Genomic DNA, 18,812 nt, shown 5'->3' on the forward strand with positions numbered 1-18,812 from the left:
AGCATTTTAAATACCTCAAACTCTGGTGGTTGCCTTTATCTCCTTTTTTAACCATGGTAACTTGTCTCCTAACATTCTCCAATTACAATAATTGTCTTGAGTAGGGTTTTTCATCCATCCAATTAAATTAATAAATAACAGTTAACTTGTCACCTAAGTCTGACAACACTACTAGATTTATTCATTTACTGTTGCATATTGTCACACTTAGGTGACAAAGTAAATAACAAGCAGGCTTAAAAATTTGCTTGCTTTCATTCTGTAAGGCGATGCAATGTCAAATTTTAATGCAGCTTCTGTAGTTGAGCTATAGTTTTTGTCATCCACAAGCACATAGCAAATTATTTACTATGAGAGTTCAGATAGTCCTGCAGTCTTTCAGTGATTTTAGTGTACTGATTAATACAGATTCATTACTGAGGGTAAGGTGGTCTGCATAAAGATGTGAAAGTAATTACTTTTTTCAGGGGTTTTTCTAATAATTGCCAATGTTTATTTTCAGTAACTTGACAGCACCCATAAAAATTTGGACAATAATCTAAGGATTATTTTGTATGTTTAATTATTTTCTTTATTGGAACATGCTTGTGACAATTAACATACTAGTTTATAAGCAAAGTTGTTCCCTTGTGTTTTACCAGGGCATTTTCATGCCACTATTGTTTACATCATGAAAATATGAAGTTTCCACTAGTTTAATTGGAATCCCTTCGATGTTCATCATCTGGATGGCCTGTCAGTGAGCACGTCATGTAGTATATCATTTTGCTTCTATTACATTTTTTCATGTAGCACAAATGTTTATGTTTAATCAAGTAAGTGATTTATATGGCTCAAAGACTCATTACGACTTCGAGTGACAGATTATCGGTGGCTCATGACATAAAAACTCTGAATAGAATGTGAAACATTACGTGTACAATGGACTAACTTCTGATTGTTTCAGGAGTAGGATCACAGTGGAATTTTAATTAGTGGCATTGTTGTAATCATCCATTTTGAGCACCGAATGTAATTTGATGAATTATGATAACATTTCATCTCGTACAAGAGGAAGATGTGTACTTAAATGTAGCAAGGAAAATCATGTATGTAAAATTATAATTTCATAAATGGAAAAGGTATGTTCAATTCTTTGGTTGTTTTAACCTCTCCCTTGTTTGTGCCTCAGAACATTGTTTGGTGTGTTGTAATTGTAGGGATTTTCGTATCCTGGGAATCAGTAGACCCTGCACCATGGTCATTTATGTTCAATTTTATATATTAAATTCTGGACGTTATTGAAATTGATGTGCAACTTGGACACTGATCCTCATGCTGCAGAGTGAGTATGTCATAGCACCAAGACAGCTTCCCCATGGTGTACAATTCTGCCTCTGATTATTTTAAGAATTTTCAGAGTCTATGATCGCCAGAATTCTGCAGAGCCACAGATATTTTATTCCATTTGGAATAATTAGTTTTATACCTGGGAGAGCGGAAGATAATTTAAAAATTTTGGAGAAGGGACTTCTCTTGCCCCAAAGTTTCCATTCAAGTTACTAGATATTATTCAGTCATAGTAATCTAACTTCAGTTTCACAGGGGGAGGGAAGTTAAAATTATATCTATGAGCTGACATGAAACATCTATAGTTGAGGGTCACAATCTGGAGACGACAATTTACTGGCATGGAACACTATGAAAATAGCATTTTCTTTATTGAGTTTTCAAATTATAACTTCATTTTCTTTATACTCACTTTCATATGATTTTGTTACCATGTAGAATAGACTTAAGACCAAACCAATATGTTTACAATTGAGTCAGGCTATATAATGTACTGCCACAAGATGTCAAAGACAGGAGTAGTATGTAATTTGAAACAAGTCTAAGTATATTTACTAAATTGTTTTTACTCTACTAAAGAACTCATCCAGTAAAAATTGTTATTACCAATAAATAGGCGTACAATCAGTAGCAGTAAGAAAGTAGACATGGCGGACAAACGGCACTGACGAGTACTTGTAGGGCAATGCACAGAGGTTTTAGTGAGTGTGTAAGGAAGAACCATGGAGTTTAAATGCAGCTCTATGCTTATTGTGTCACTGACTATTGTTATTAAAACAAAGGCAGTTGAAAAAGAACTCTTGACAAACTTGCTATGGACAAGACTTATTTTCTGATTCATGTTAAAAGTTATGGTATCCAAGTGAACTTTCTTTCAACTGTAACTCAATTTCTTTCTGATGTTCGGCTGTACGAGAGACTTACAGGAAGTTACATATTTATGTGAAAGTGAGAGTTTTATTGTGTATTGAGGTCAAATACATCATTAATTGACGAAAAGTAAAATTTGTATGTCTACTTATTTCATAAGTAGCAAGAATCTAAAAATCACTATACCTGGCATTATTTGATGGAGTAGTAGTCAAGAGGGTTTCTGGCAGCCGGCTAGCCAGTAAAGAAGAGTGGCTGCAAGTTCCAAGTAAGTCACGTCATAAAGAAGTGGAAGGTGGTTTGAGGGAATAAACTGATGTAACCCAGATCCACACTCACACTTTAAGTTGTTAGAACACCCCTCTTTCATTTCTGTTGTGAGCGATAAGTTAGTTCCATTCCTTTTATCATACATAATACATTTATCTGAAAGAAATTTCTCTAGAAATGAATGAATGAATAAATAAATAAAAACTAATTTTTATTTTAGCTGTTATATAATGTATTATTTTTAACCTTACTCCATTTCTGATGCTACTTGCTTCTTGTACTGCAGTCATTGTGACAAAGTTATTAAATAACTCTACGGGATGCCACCCCATAAAAAAGCTTCCAATGTTAACTTATTACTTCCATCAATGTGCTGTTCTCACAAACAAGATTAGTTTATTTTGGTATCTCACTAAGAATGGAGAAAAACTTTATACACCATGTTCAGTATTCTGTTATCATATTGACTTTGATTCCTTCACAAACACTTTGAACTCTCACTAACTGAATCATATCTCAGCAATAGAAAATAAATTGTAAAGCATAATAGCCAAAAGTCACAGACTAGGTATAAAACAAGGTGTTCCTCAGGGCTCAGTGCTTGGTCCACTACTATTTATATTATTTGTAAATGACTTTCCGAGTAACTTACCCTGTAAATCTATCCTCTATGCTGATGACACAACATAAGGTAATTCCAGAAAGGATATAAACAAATTTAAGGAGGAAAGTGAAGAATGTCTCAAAATATCTAACATCTGGTTTAAAGCTAATGAGTTAACTATGAACCATGAAAAGCCTGTCAAGATAATCTTCAGTCTATCAAACAGCAACATTGAGTTATCATCTGTTAAACTACAAGGAATACACATTGACTTGGAATTAACATGGAACACACATACAGATTATGTGTATGTCTAAAGTTATCATGATGTAACGCCGGAAATGCATATCCCCCTATTTCCATCTATTGTACTATAAATTTGTTTTCCTTATTTTTGTTACCTGAATACATAACATTTCTGTGTCTTCGTATATTGTAGTTTTACTATTTGTATATATATATATTTATGCATTTATGTCGATGTATAATTGGTTTGTTTCGTAAACATTATTTGTATTTTTACGCTGGGTCTTGCCTAGGGAAAACTGCTATCGAACAATTACATCGATAGGTCGTGTGAAGAATCAAAGTGTGTAGGATCTTTGGTAGTGTTAACTCTGCCTCGTGGAGCGCGGGCTGAGCAGAGAGAGTCTGGCTGGGGTAGTGTGGTGGAGCAGGTGTGTTGTGTAAAGCTCCCGCGAGTTGCCGCGCTTTCGGGGTTTGGCAGCATGTAATTGCGCTCGACTTGCGATGATAGTTTATGACATGGTGTCGCGGACGGGAAGCATTAGCTGGCGCACATCAAGAGCCCGTTTCGCCTGGTGACCGTGTCGAGAAGAAGGCGCGCCAACATGCAGCTTCTGCAACAGCGACGGCCGACAATGACTGACTGTCGCCACCTCCTCGATCGACGGCTTCAAACCTTCAATCAACCAACAAGGAAGACTGGAAGCAAGTAAAGTTTTAGAACTGTATGGCAGACCTCAGCTTTTCAAACTGTACCATTTTTGTAACTATAATTACAGCAACTTAGCATGAACCATTGTTGCTCATTGTCCCAATTGCATTGCCAAGCAGGGTCCCTTCCTTTTCCGGAATGAACCCGAGTGTCGTTGAAATTCAAACGCCAGCATTAAATTAATATTATAGCATTTCACTGCTTTAATTTCAAAGTTCAGTTAAACTATTCATAGCTGGCTACAATACTTAGATTACACAAGCACAAATTAAGAGTGCGATTTTTGTTACCATATTTTAGCTTACCTGTGACTGCAGCTCAGCTTGGTACGTACTAAATTTTACTATAGTTAATTGTTCAGAATCATTTAATTCAAGTTCAAAGTTAAATCTCTTATTTTAAATTGCGTAGATTCAAGTAGCTTTTGAAATGATTGTTGAGGTAGTCCAAGACTAACCGTATTTTATTGAATTTCGATGTGCTTCAGAAAGAAAGCTCACTATTAACTTCAGTCACTAAATTAACTTTCAATTTTCCGGTTTTATTAATTCTTTTGCTAAATCAAGTCAGAGTGTAGCGAAATTTATTACTTCTGACAAACTTTCAGTTTTCACACTAAGCGTGTCAACCTTCAGTTGCCACACTTCTAGTGCTAATTATATGTGTAATAACCTTTCTTTTTCAGTTACTATAGTAATTGCACTTAGGACTGGCGACCGTAATTTCCCCCAATCTCAAATATCTAATTACCGCTAGTTAATTGTTAACGTAACGGCCGCACATTTACTTTCTTTATTAACTTTACCCCTTTTCATTAGCATTTTTCCTTCCATTAGATGTAACCCTTTCCTCCCTCTTTACCGACAAATTAACTTCGGTGACGATTGCTTTTCCCAAATTTCCATTAGGTACACGCGGTTTAATTTTTCACTGTCATTAAGGTCGATAAGTGAGGAGGAGGTTACAATGAGTTATCTACCTACTAGCCAAACTAAACACATGTGTTACACAAGATTTATTACTTCATTCATACTATGCCTTCTTTCACTGCCATCTTCAATATGGCATTCTTTTATGCGCTAACTGGATTCACTGACAAGACCTCATGTAGACCTTATTTTAAGGACTTCAAAATTCTCACAGTCCCATCTCTTTGCATATATTGTTGCCTATTAAACATAAAAGAAAACTTAAAACTGCTACACTATAAGGAAATCTGTTCATCAACACAATACTCAAACAAACAAATAAGATTGATATACCCACAACTAGGATTAAGAAAACCCAATCTAGCTATGAATACATAGGCATAAAATTATTCAACACTTTACCCATACAGGCTCAATTGGTTTCACTGGATATTTTCAAAACTAAAACCAAAGTGTGGATGAAGAAAAATACTTTCTATAGTATAGAGGAATTTCAGAATAGTTGTAAAGATGACAATTTATCGATAAATTAAGGCATACTGCCGAGCACTTAAATGTGAATTGCAGAGTAATCATGTAGATGTATGTTTAGATATGGGTGTAGAGGCAGCTATAAGCTAACAGGGTACAACACTGCTATATTTTTACCATGTAATATTTTGTTACGTAAAACATAATGTACAAATAGCTGTAATTCTTCTGACTACATCAATTGTATGTCAGTGCTGAAAGATGGATAAAATAAATAAATGAATATTAATAGGAATAAGGAATTTTTTAAATATTAATTTCTTTATTTGTATATTACATATTTTCAAACATTCTCCTTTATTTAAAATGCACTCTCTTCAACTGTTACATCAGTACAAAAATTTAACACAGGTGTCTAGTTAATGGGTGTTCTTCATGTGATACAGTGGTCAGTACTCAATAAAATAAAAAACCTCTTCATTGTTATGTTGAATTTGCAGCACATTTCATTTTAACATTTTATCAGCTACAGAAAGTTCGCTTTAAGCATGTTCTTCACTACTACTATGTAAGAAAGAAAAACTTAACATGCCTGAACAAAAACTTTCACTTACATTTTACTGACAAGAGCATCAGGTACAAAGAACATTTTTTAAGGAAATGGGATGACACCATAACATTTTGTTTACACACACACACACACACACAGTTATTGAGAAATCAAATGTGACATTGTGCTTTACTATCCGTGCTATCACCCACGCTTCCTATTTTTGCAGTAGTGAAGCACTATCAAAATAATCCACTTCACAAACAGAATGTTCACTTTCTAAAGTGAAAATTCAACTTTAACATGAAAGAGGTAATAGCTCCTTATAGACAATGTGCCAATAACTAAATATGTTTTGCCACTGACATAAAATGAAGAGTAAGTAAGGTTGGTGCTTTTCTATACCCACATAATGAATGTCGGTAATAGTTACCTTCTTGCAAAATGAAATAATAGTGATTTTACACAAGAATTATTCTAAATGTCTAGAAAATGAGTGTGATGATGTGCAGACAATAGAGTTAAAGAGAATTGAAGTAACTGCAAACTGGCAAGAGCACTCTGCCAGTATAATTAACATTTTTAACAATAAATTAAATTCTTGTAGAATATTTCTAAACACAGATTCATAAAGGAATGTTGGTGTAAAGTAGTATGAAAAGCCATATTTTGTATACAGAGATTAATACTGACACACTACAGCAGTCCACAATTCATATATATGAATATGTACAAAGCAATATTTAAATTTGTGCGTGTTGTTTATATTAAGATGAAAATCACTGGTCTTAAGCTTACAGGACACTTCACTGTCTTGTAAAACCATCACTTTTTCTTAACAGATGACAATTCCACTATAAATTTCATGTCTGGCATGAAGTTAAACATCCTTTACATTTTTTCTGTAGCATTCGTAGCTACAGATATTTACAGGAACACACTCTCTGGTTAAGTTCTCCGATTTAATTAAACTCCCTTTACACAACACACATCTGTGTTCCGATCATGAACACTGATTTAGAAGTGGGGTTTTATTCAATCATCATAAACAGTGCACATGAGAAAATCATCCCCAGCAACTGAAAAAGAAGTTTTCATTAGGCAGCTACAGAACAAATTTATCCTATTGTTTACATTTATAGAATGTGTACAGTAACTCCAACACTAGAGATACTCTTAATTATATAGCATGTGCTAATACTACATTCTTGAAGCTAATATGATAAGCTGCTGTTTATGTCAGAATATTATTTCAGATTATGTACAATTTGATCCTCAAATTCTGGCAACACAGCCACTTAATTGCAATCTCCATCAAATAATTGTTATAACTACAGTTTATTTTTATTACATTTGATGTTAGTATATACAGTTCAGAAACTCTTCTCAGCTGCAGGGATTCAGTAAAATTTTTGCAACTTTTCCACAGTTAATACCAAACTCAGTTGTCTTGTAATGTACTTTAAACATGATGCTCAATTCTTTCCTTAATAGGTTTGAAAAACTTATTTAGAAACATCCACAATAGATTTAATTAGTCATATTTGAATCCATCCGATAATATTTTAGAAAGACATGAAACATGGCTTTTTAAAGCTCACGAGGAAAAAAAGGTCGCACGCATCTTTCTTATTAGCACAACTTCCTTTATCTGTTCATTCAGGCTGGTTCAAGGCCTAAGTGGCAAGCAGCTGCTTGGAGCACCAGGCTGGGAGGTGCATCTGAGGTGCGTTTCTTAACAAGAAATTTAATACTTGTTCAGTATCTACATTTACATCCATACTCCACAAGGCACTGTACAGTGCATGGCAGATGGTGCTATTTACTATTACTAGTCATTTCCTTTCCTGTTCCATTCACAGACAGAGTGAGGGAGAAGTGACTGTCTCAAAGTGTCTACGAACTCAATTTTTCCATCTTATTTTCATGGTTCTTACACAAAATATACTTTGGCAGCAGTAGACTCCTATTTCAGCAGGCCTCAAATGTTGATTCTCTCAAATTCTGCAGTAGTGCTTCACTAGGAGAGCATTGTCTTCCTTACAGGGTTTTCTATTAGAGTTCACAAAACATCTCTGTAATACTTGCAAGCTGATCAAACCTACTGATAACAAATCTAGCAGCATACCTCCAAACTGCTTTGATGTCTTCCTTTAATCTGACTGGTGGGGATGCCAAACACTAACTACTAAAGAATAGGTCACACCAGCATCATATACACCATCTCCTTTATGAGTGAGGAACACTTCCCCAAAATTCTCCTAATAAAACAAAGTTGAGCATTTACCTTCCCTACTACCAACTCAATATGCTTGTTCCATTTCATATTGTATTGCTACATCATACCTAGACATTTATCCAATTTGGCTGTCAAGCAGCACCTTACTAATGCTGTATTCTAACATTACAGGAGTGCTTTTCCTACTCGTCTGCATTAAATTATACTTTTCTACATTTACAGCGAGCTCCCATTCATAACCACTACAAATTTTGTCCAGGTCGTCACTTGTCATCCAACAGTCACTTAATGACACCATCCCAAACACCACAGCACCATCAGCAAACACACTAAATTGCTGTTCACCCTGGTCATCAGATCATTGATGTAGATAGGTGACAAGTAGTCCTATGGCACTTCCCTGGGGCAGTCCTGACGATACCTTTGTCTCTGACGAACACTCACCATCGAGCACAAAGTTTACTTCACAAGTCTTCAAGCCACTCAAATCTCTAGAAACCTAAACCATATGCTCAGACTTTGATCAACAGCCTGCTGCGGGCCCCTTGTCAAACACTTTCCCAAAATACGGGCATACGGAATCAGCCTACTGCTGTCCATCCATGGTTTGCAGGACATCCTGAGGAAATGGCAAGGTGAGCTTCACAAAGTGATGCTTTCCAAATTTGAGCAGAAGCTTTTCTGTCTGAACCAACTGTATTACATTCAGACTCTGAATGTTTTCAAGAATTCTGCAGAACACCAATATCCAGGATATTGGTCTGTAATCATGCAGGTCTGTTCTTTTACCTTTCTTATATACAGGAGTCATATGCACTTTTTTCCCCACTTACTGGAGACTTTTTGCACTGGGCAAAAGAATTTCAAAGGATGTACTCTCTGAAAATTGAATTGGGACTCCATCTGGACTTTGTGACTTATTTGCTTTGAACTCTCATCTACTTCTCTGTGCCACAGATGCTTATTTCTATGTCGTCCTTGTGGGAGTCTGTACAACTGTCAAATGACAATTTGTACAATTCTCCTTGTGAATGATTTGTTAAAGCTGAACTTTAAAACTTCAGTTTTATTTTTGCTGTTTTCTATTTGCACCTCAGACTGGTCAACAATTGAGTGGATAGAAGCCTTCAATCTGCTTAGTGATTTTATGTATCATCAGAATTTTCTCGGGTTCTCAGCAAGATCTTTCCCTAAGGTATGAGGATTGAAGTAGATGTGTGCTTCGCATATTTTCATTTTCATTTTATTATCTTCCTGTACATCATTTACATGATGTAGGAATTGTCACAACAAAGTTATCATAGAAGTACAAGTACTACAAGCATAATAATGGACTATACTTTCAAGGCATTTTGAAAAGTATAATTTAGACATATAAATTAAAATTTTTGGCAATAAATTTATACACAATCAAAGCATTCATCTGTGTCATAGAAAGTTTTGCTTAGAAGGTAATTTTTAAGCTCAGTCTTAAGTTTTACTTCATCTACTATTTCCTTTATGTACACTGGCAGAGGGTTGTAAAGTTTTATTCCAAAATAACTTACATGCTTTTAGGTTTGTGTTGTCCTTACCATTTCTACATACAAATTCTTATGACTTCTAGTATTATAATTGTGGCAGACCTCATTTGTACGTAGATTTTTCATATGTGCTCTTATACATAGAATGCTTTTAAATATATACAGTGATGGTATTTGTAGTTGTTTGAAAAGGGGCCTACAATGAGTTCTTGGAGGATTGTGTGTTATGATTCATATAGTTTTTTTTTTCTGAAATTTGAAGATATCTATTAAGATTGATTTAGTTTTACCCCAGAACACTATGCCGTAAAACACTATGGACTGAAAGTAAGCAAAATACACTAGTCTAGTACAGTCTGTGCTGCATACTCTAGATAATATCCTCAATGCAAAACATGCCGAATTGAGCCTGTGGGATAAATACTTGAGATGGTCTTCCCAGCTTAAGTTTTGATCAATGTGAATGCCCAAGAAGTTTGTGGATTGCACACTATCTCATATCAATTAGTTTTAACTGGAGGTCCATATCTTGGGTTGCTTTGCCATACTGTATATAATTTGTTTTACTAAGATTAAGTGTTAACTCATTAGCCATTGTTGTATATATTTCAGGACTATGTCACTTGTGGTGGTTAATGATTTTTTATCACCACTTATAGTTATGCTCGTGTCATCTGCAACCATTATTTTGGTAGAAATATTTGGATTTTTATGCCACTTATATAAAGCAAGAATAATAAGGGACCAAGAACACTGCCTTGTAGGACATCTATTTCCAATTTCTTTGCATCTGAAATCCGCTTGGTTTTCTGTTCTATTTCTACTACCTGAATTCTATCTTTAAGGTAAGATAGAAACCATTGCCTCACAACTCCCCTTACACCTGTTGCCTCCATCTTGTTTAACAGAATTAGGTGATTTACTGTATCGAAAGCTTTAGATAGATCTAAGTTAATTCCCATTACACATTTTTTAGTGTCAAGATTCCAGACAATCTCTTCAGTATAGGCACTGATAGCTGTTACAAAAGCCATGTTGATTACTGTTCAAAAGTTTGTGAGCATCTAAGTATTGATATATTGATCATCTTATTGTCACATGAATTTCTTTTAACTTTTGGCGGTCAACTTCTGCACATTATTTTTTTTTAACCAAAGGTTCATCCTTAATCAACTTACTTGGCACAAACATCTCCAGGGTGCGAATTACAATCAGTTTAAATTTTGCCCATAATTCCTTTGTGTCCACCATATTGAAGGTAAATGATGTCCATTTTTTGTCCAAGTGGGATGCTAACAACTGTGTACCTGCTTTTTTCTAGTATAAATACTCTCCTTGCCCTTGCGGTGGTTTTATTAACTACAGTAACTACTGTCACTATGATGACATGATCACTAATCCCAATTTCTGTATCAACTGTTGATAAAGTCAGGCCTGTTTCTAGCTACAAGGTCTAGAATATTTTCATTGTGCATGGGTTGTGTAATTGTTCAAGGATGTTTTCAGAAAATGTGTAAAAACTTACTTCACAAGGCTGTCTGCCCATACCACCTGCAGTGAATCCACAGACATCCCAGTCTATACTCTATAAATTAAAGTCACCTCCAACTAATGATAGATGACCTGGGTATTTCAGCACTACTGTTTGTAAAATTTCCTTTGATTCTAAAATTAATATGGCAGAATCTGACAATTAGCTTAAGTTCACCTAGGTCTGTTACTGGTGTCCACTGTCACACTGAAAATCAATCTCATTGGAGACAATATTTTTGTCAACAACAATGAACACCCACCCCTCCCCTCCTCCTCCTCCTCCTCAGGGTTTCAGCCAGCTCTCAGTTCTGAGAATAATTTGAGTGCTACAAATACTTTGACAAATTACAGTTAAAATTTTGAGAGTCTAAGTACCTGCACTCCATACACAACCAGATTTTGCTTTCTGCATAACTAATGGTGAGTGTTCGGAGGACCTTAAACAACCACTTAGCTTAGAAGACTCATAAGCCCCCTGCAAGTACCCTGCTACCTGAGCAACTGTTTCTTTGTGTAGTGCACCCCTAATCTATGAAAGGAAGTCTTACAACTCTCCACCCATAATGCAGATCCAGAAATCTCCCACCGTGACCCTCCACTTGACTCCAAACCAAAGGATCCCAAATGGCTCTGGGTACAATGCTGCAAACTATGAGCTCAACTTGCATCTTGCAACCAAGACCAACAGTCTCCTTCATCTCCACAAGCCACCTGTAGGAAATGAAGGAAAACACAAGCAACTGGTGTCATTGTTGCTAACATGACTACTATTCCCTGCACCCTCAATAGCCACAGGCAGGGCTGCCTTCACATCTCAGATGAGGTCCTACAGGAGACATACTGAATGCATATTACAATTCTTTCTGGCCCTGGGCACTGTTTCCCCTCAGGGTTTACGCAAGACACCTAGCATTGGAGCTTCCATTAAGTAGTGATCCCCTCCAAGTGAACTCCAACACCTCAGACCAAACTGCCCAAGATGGCAGTCGTGCATATGTGCATGTGTTTCCATTTCTTCTTCTGATGAAGGCTGTGGCTGAAAGCTTTTGTACAAGTGTCTAATTGTGACCATCTGCAACTTAACATGTCATCTTTACAGTAAGTAGCACTCTCTCTTCCTACAGTGTTCATGTTCCAACCTGGAATTTCCATTGTTTGATTTAACCATAATACTTTGTTTTGTTACCCAAAACACTTCAACAATTTCATTTTGTTTAGAAAATGTTTTAATGTTGCTCCACTACTGGCAAACAAATTTATCACTACTCACCATGATGCATGCTACACCTATACCAGCACCACCAATCACAGTTGCATGATCTTGCACAAATTTTTCAGCTTTTTCAAGGCAGCCAGATTCCCATGGGTTGCAGAAAGTCTAAAAGTAAACACAGGAGTAATTAAATTACTTTTGGATACTGCTTAGGCCACACAGCGTATGGTACTCTAAATACAAAGGTAAGACTCATCCACACACAATTTTACTGGATACTTAAGAGATGTGCAATGTTGATTATACTCTTCCCTCTTCAAGGATTCATTAGTGATTTAGGAAGAGCTGTTGAAGAAAGCACTATTAACGTTTTTCAGTACAATACTATTGTTGTTTTCTCTATGATAGGACAAATAATTTCTGAAGTTGCTTTATTCCTGTGAGCAAAATATTCAAAAGGAAATCATGTTCCTGATTTATTCATTCTTGAGTTTCTAAATGTCATCATTAGTACTAAACTAAGAGTCAAGTTTGTGTCACAAGACATTAATGACTAAAAATATACAAAAATGTTGACTTTTGAAACAAGAGCTTTCGGGGCAGAAATCAAAAGTAGTTGACAAAAAAATTAACATATGCTGGAAATCTTTTTTTGGTGCACGTTATCTTGAAGTAGTAGAAGTAGAAATAGTGAGCATGTGTCTTAAAAATATAGAATGTCTCGTCTTGTTTTCCTGCACTAAAATTGCTAACACTTGTCTCTTAAATATAGTGTTACAATAAAAATGCTCAAATGAGTCTAAAACACTAACTTAGGAGATGACAACTGGAATATCACCCAGAATGCTTCACACACAATTGAAATTTAATGCAAATCAGCAGGTAAACCTGTTGCTACACACATTTCCTGATACACTTTCAGTTAAAATTTACTGTTCAAATATTTGTATACCACAGGTACCCACACAATGGTGGACCCTCTGCTAGAGAAGAAACCTGTGTATCGTAAGATGGCAACCTATCCTGAGGTGCTGTTTCCTCAGTGGCCAGAAGGTGGTGTGCCACAGTGCGGGGGAGGGGGGTTGATTTGATGGCTTGACTGACTACAACCACTTACTTGCAGCCAATTTCACTCCCACTGACATGATGTGCCTCAGCAGCAAGATAATATGTAGGGGAATGGCAAATTGGGCCACTGTGTGTCATATGCAGGCACCCTCAGCTGCACATTTGCAGTCAGGTATTGTCTTATCCCCAATTTCACAATGTGTACAAGGGTTTTCTTCCTTCAAGAGTGTGAAGACTGTCCTGTCTCTTAAAATGGCTATTACAGTGTCTTGCACTGTACTGAATATCATCGCAGTACTAGTATCAACTGCTGCTGACAGTGCGTCAACTAACTTTTAAGAAATTGGTGGGACTTGTCGGAAATGAAATTTCACTTACTCTTACCCGAGGGCACTGGGGTAGCAGAAAGCTGACTCCACAGCAGTTGCAACAGTCACATATGTGTAATGTTCTTCCATTGTCCAAACAAGGTCTACAGTGCTTGTGTGTAGGCTCCCTTGTGCTAGTATGACTTAACATTGGAAACCTGGAGCGTGCGTTTGAAATTTCCCTGATAGCTCTCCGTGCTTTAGTGGAACTCTCAGTTAATCAAGTTCAGGAAGTTTCACTGACTTTTTTATTACTTTCCTAATTAACTGGTCTTGCTTTCACCATAAAAAGCCAGAAGTCAGGTCGTTCATTGTCGGTCTGCACTTTATCTTTCATCGTTTCTGTTTGTGACCACAAAGCAGCACTCATTCAACCAAGGGACAAGCTGCTGTCCGAGATTGCCCAAAGACTGATGTGTCAGCAGCCTTGTGGATCACATTTGTTACTCACTGACAAATGGAAACTGTTACGCAAGAAGCTTCTGTTCAATATTTTATCCAACTTTGTGGGGACTGGAAGGATTACTATTCTCATTGGTGTTATGACATAGTAAATAATATAATATTACTCCTTACATATTGTTGGTTTCAGGAACTTTTGAAGCTGAGTGCACCTTTTCCTTGTGGAGGCATTGTCTTTATTTTAATGTCAGCAATGACCAAGTGTAGTGCTGGTAATGTTGTGCGCACACATGCACATGTGTTTTCTAACGGTTTTTATCTACAGTTAAATGTGTAACAGTCTTTTCTTTGTGCTCATCTGCAGCAACTTACCATGTTATCTGTACCATATGCTGCTGGAGGGAATGGTCAAATGTAACAATTGTTTCGATCTAATGACATGATGGATGCATATTCTTGCTTGTGTGCCTTAGTATAATTTGCAATGGATTTGTATATTTAATTTGTTGAATGACAATCTGGTGAGGTTTGTATGAATTGCTACTGAACAGTAGTGACAATTATTGCTACTTCCTTTGGTAACAAGGGATTTTGTTTTCCTTGGAATACACTACAATTGATGTCAAATTTTATAAAAAGATTCTTAGGGGAAATTGGCTTAATATAATTGGTCAAGTTAATTGCTTACCCTGACTTACTTAAAAGGATTTATGACTAAGTATAACATGTAGCAACAGTTAAGTAATTCCCCGTCAATGTAATCTCACACTAATGTAATAAAGGGAATAGGTGCTTTTTTTCTTTGATTATTCCAATTTGGAAAGAAATAATACCATAATATAGTTGTAAATCGCAAAGGGAATTTGATAACCAAACAGCTTAAGATTTATTTACTTACATTCCTGTCTGCAGCTCTATGGTGAGAAGAAATCTATCCTTTTCATAATAATAATAATATTCTCTTGTATTTTGATACGTGAACTTGACATTTACATTGAGACTCAGGGTCAAGGAATAATGTTCATGAATTGTATAATACCACTAGAATATACATCACATTGATTGGAGAAGTGTGTTGTTTATTTATGCAGTCTGGTCTCAGCAGCTAGAGCTGCATTTGTGTGAATGCGTGTGTATGTTGTCTCATTCAGAATGATGACCTTTTGGCTGAAAGCTTACTTGTTTGATAGTCATCTTCTTGTGCCTATCTGCAACTTAGCATCTCCACTATATGGTGATTAGCAATCTCTCCTTTTCATAATATTGTCATTTACACAGTTGTACATTTGCTGAATCTGAAGAAGGCTGAGCTTTTTAGAATCCAGGGTCACAAAGCAATAAAAAGGTGAATTAAATAATATCAAATAATTACAGGTGACGGAAAAATTAGTCGCCAACACCAGGGAATACCACAATATCCATATACGGTGACCCCATTAGTATGAATACACTCTTGTATTCACTGTTGCTTGACAGCAAATAGCCTCCAGATATCTTGAGGAATTTCTTGCTATCCCTGAATGGCATGCTGTGTCATTTCATGAACACTGCTGTGTGCAAGCTTGTATGAAAGTACGTATTTTTCCATCACATCCCACACATCTTATATGGGTGACAAAAGCAGGGGACTTAACCAGGTCAGTCAAGCATTTTCATATTTTACAGGGTTATTACAAATGATTGAAGCGATTTCACAGCTCTACAATAACTTTATTATTTGAGATCTTTTCACAATGCTTTGCACACACATACAAAAACTCAAAAAGTTTTTTTAGGCATTCACAAAGGTTCGATATGTGCCCCTTTAGTGATTCGGCAGACATCAAGCCGATAATCAAGTTCCTCCCACACTCGGCACAGCATGTCCCCATCAATGAGTTCGAAAGCATCGTTGATGCGAGCTCGCAGTTCTGGCACGTTTCTTGGTAGAGGTGGTTTAAACACTGAATCTTTCACATAACCCCACAGAAAGAAATCGCATGGGGTTAAGTCGGGAGAGCGTGGAGGCCATGACATGAATTGCTTATCATGATCTCCACCACGACCGATCCATCGGTTTTCCAATCTCCTGTTTAAGAAATGCCGATCATCATGATGGAAGTGCGGTGGAGCACCATCCTGTTGAAAGATGAAGTCGGCGCTGTCGGTCTCCAGTTGTGGCATGAGCCAATTTTCCAGCATGTCCAGATACACGTGTCCTGTAACATTTTTTTCGCAGAAGAAAAAGGGTCCGTAAACTTTAAACCGTGAGATTGCACAAAATGGAGTTAGCAGTTGGTGGATCTTTGTTGAACTTCGTCCTGAAGTGTCATTGCACTGTTATGACTGACTGATGTGGGTGCATTTCAAGCACAAAACACGCTTTCTCGGCTCCTGTCGCCATTTTGTCTCACTGCGCTCTCGAGCGCTCTGGCGGCAGAAACTAGAAGTGCGGCTTTAGCCCAACAAAACTTTATGAGTTTTTCTACGTATTTGTAGTGTGTCGTGACCATATGTCAATGAATGGAGCTACAGTGAATTTATGAAATCGCTTCAATCATTTGTAATAGCCCTGTAGAAGGCATGTATGATGTGGACTGCAATATGGGATCTTGCATTAATCTGCTGAAATACGACATCTGGTACACTGATCAGTAAGAGTATAACAACAAGGTTACCATTCTTTCCATATAGTGATGAACATTCAGCCTACTTTTGACAGTTACCAAATCAGTTCTGTCATCATATCCAACAACTTAGCGCAACACAATTCCACAAGTTGGAGAAGTAAGGGTGTTGAGAACAGCTGCTTCATCTACATCTACATCTACATTTATACTCCGCAAGCCACCCAAGGGTGTGTGGCGGAGGGCACTTTACGTGCCACGGTCATTACCTCCCTTTCCTGTTCCAGTCGCGTATGGTTCACGGGAAGAACGACTGTCTGAAAGCCTCCGTGCGCGCTCTAATCTCTCTAATTTTACATTCGTGATCTCCTCAGGAGGTATAAGTAGGGGGAAGCAATATATTCGATACCTCATCCAGAAACGCACCCTCTCGAAACCTGGCGAGCAAGCTACACCGCGATGCAGAGCGCCTCTCTTGCAGAGTCTGCCACTGGAGTTTGCTAAACATCTCCGTAACGCTATCACGGTTACCGAATAACCCTGTGACGAAACGCGCCGCTCTTCATGTGACTATTCACCACGTCATCTGCAGATACTTCAGAATTATTGTGTCCACCACAAACAAAAATGAAACTCATTGCCAGATCCCACAGAATGCCACTAAAAGTGCCAGGCGACTTTGGCTCTACACCATGCAAGACCCTTTCGTCTACGGTAAGCAGTCATCAGTAAACAAAACATGACAACTTGAGATTTCCACCAGCTTTCAGTAATCAGTTACCAACAGTTTGTGCTGGCACTGCCTGTAACACCTGCCCAGACTTCAACTGTTGCCTTTTGTCTCCATGTTAGCTCCTGTTTAAGAACCCACGGTCATCTCGTGATACGGCCCTTCTGGAAGGCCTGTGCCTACCCTTTTCGCCACAATGTTGTCCTGAGACCATTTCATTGTCAATGATTCTACAGTCAATGCACAGCAGCCAACACAAAATTTGACAAGAAAACCACAGAGAGACCCAAGAAACATGTAGAAGAGATCAAAATAAGAGAGCATATTATCATGGCTGGCTCACCACTAGAATAAAAAGGAGAAGCCAGCCACTCTGCAACACATTAAAACCTCCACCCTAAAAGCACTAGGGTGGAGGACACAGAGGGACAAAGGACAGGTGCTAAAATTTAGATCAAATATAAAACCCACTCTCACGAATAAAACTCAAAACTAAAACTGCTGTTGAGGCACCAAAGGTAATAGGAAAGTTGTAACCATGCGTTAGCCACATATGGCCAATGTGGATCTGCCAGAGGACAATTGATTCCCTGTGAGAGGACCGCATGGAAGACTTCCACACATTCGTAGTCTCCTTGTAACAACAACAACGCTGTACTATTGTACATATAAGTAATTTTTTTTTCCTTCTGATTTTTCGATAAACTTGTGTAATTGATGTTCTGATTTCATTTCTTTTTTTTTGTTTCATGTTGTTATGTCAAGAAAAACTAAATAAGTCTCAATGGGAATATTAATGTTTATGTCAAATATCACACAATATTGTAATATAATTGAACTGTAGCAAATGTTCAAACTGTTGTAAGATGTTTAAAAATTGTAACTGTGCATCTGGTCCATACGTAGGCTATGTGTTAGGATATGTAGAACGCAAAACCTCGGGTGAATACCCGGTCTGTAAAGGAGCGGTAAAAGGTGGATGGCAGGCGAGCGTGGGAAAATGCGCACGGGCACCTCATGGCACAACGGGCTTCAGTAGTAGTTGGAGTTTGGCATTGGTTTGAGCAACACCTTCTGGTGCGAGGAGGCTCTCCTGGAAGACATAGCTTCACTGGGCCTCGGGTATGCTGTTCCAACGCCCACACAGTA

At 37.3% G+C, this 18,812-nt stretch overlaps 1 protein-coding gene across 1 annotated transcript in view; it reads right to left on the reverse strand.

The window, feature by feature from the left end:
* Positions 1–6,118: 6,118 nt before the first annotated feature.
* Positions 6,119–18,812, reverse strand: part of LOC126176791 (CD151 antigen) — a 224,504-nt gene continuing 211,810 nt past the window's right edge. Inside the window, exons 7-8 of the mRNA XM_049923963.1 lie at positions 12,547–12,654; positions 6,119–7,060 (exon numbers count right to left, since the gene is read on the reverse strand). Of these exons, the coding sequence (XP_049779920.1) occupies positions 7,013–7,060; positions 12,547–12,654 (156 nt within the window). The 3' untranslated portion in view covers positions 6,119–7,012. The remainder of the gene's footprint in view (positions 7,061–12,546; positions 12,655–18,812) is intronic.

Source organism: Schistocerca cancellata, chromosome 3 (genome assembly GCF_023864275.1).
Source record: "Schistocerca cancellata isolate TAMUIC-IGC-003103 chromosome 3, iqSchCanc2.1, whole genome shotgun sequence".
Taxonomy (NCBI): Eukaryota; Metazoa; Arthropoda; class Insecta; order Orthoptera; family Acrididae; genus Schistocerca; species Schistocerca cancellata.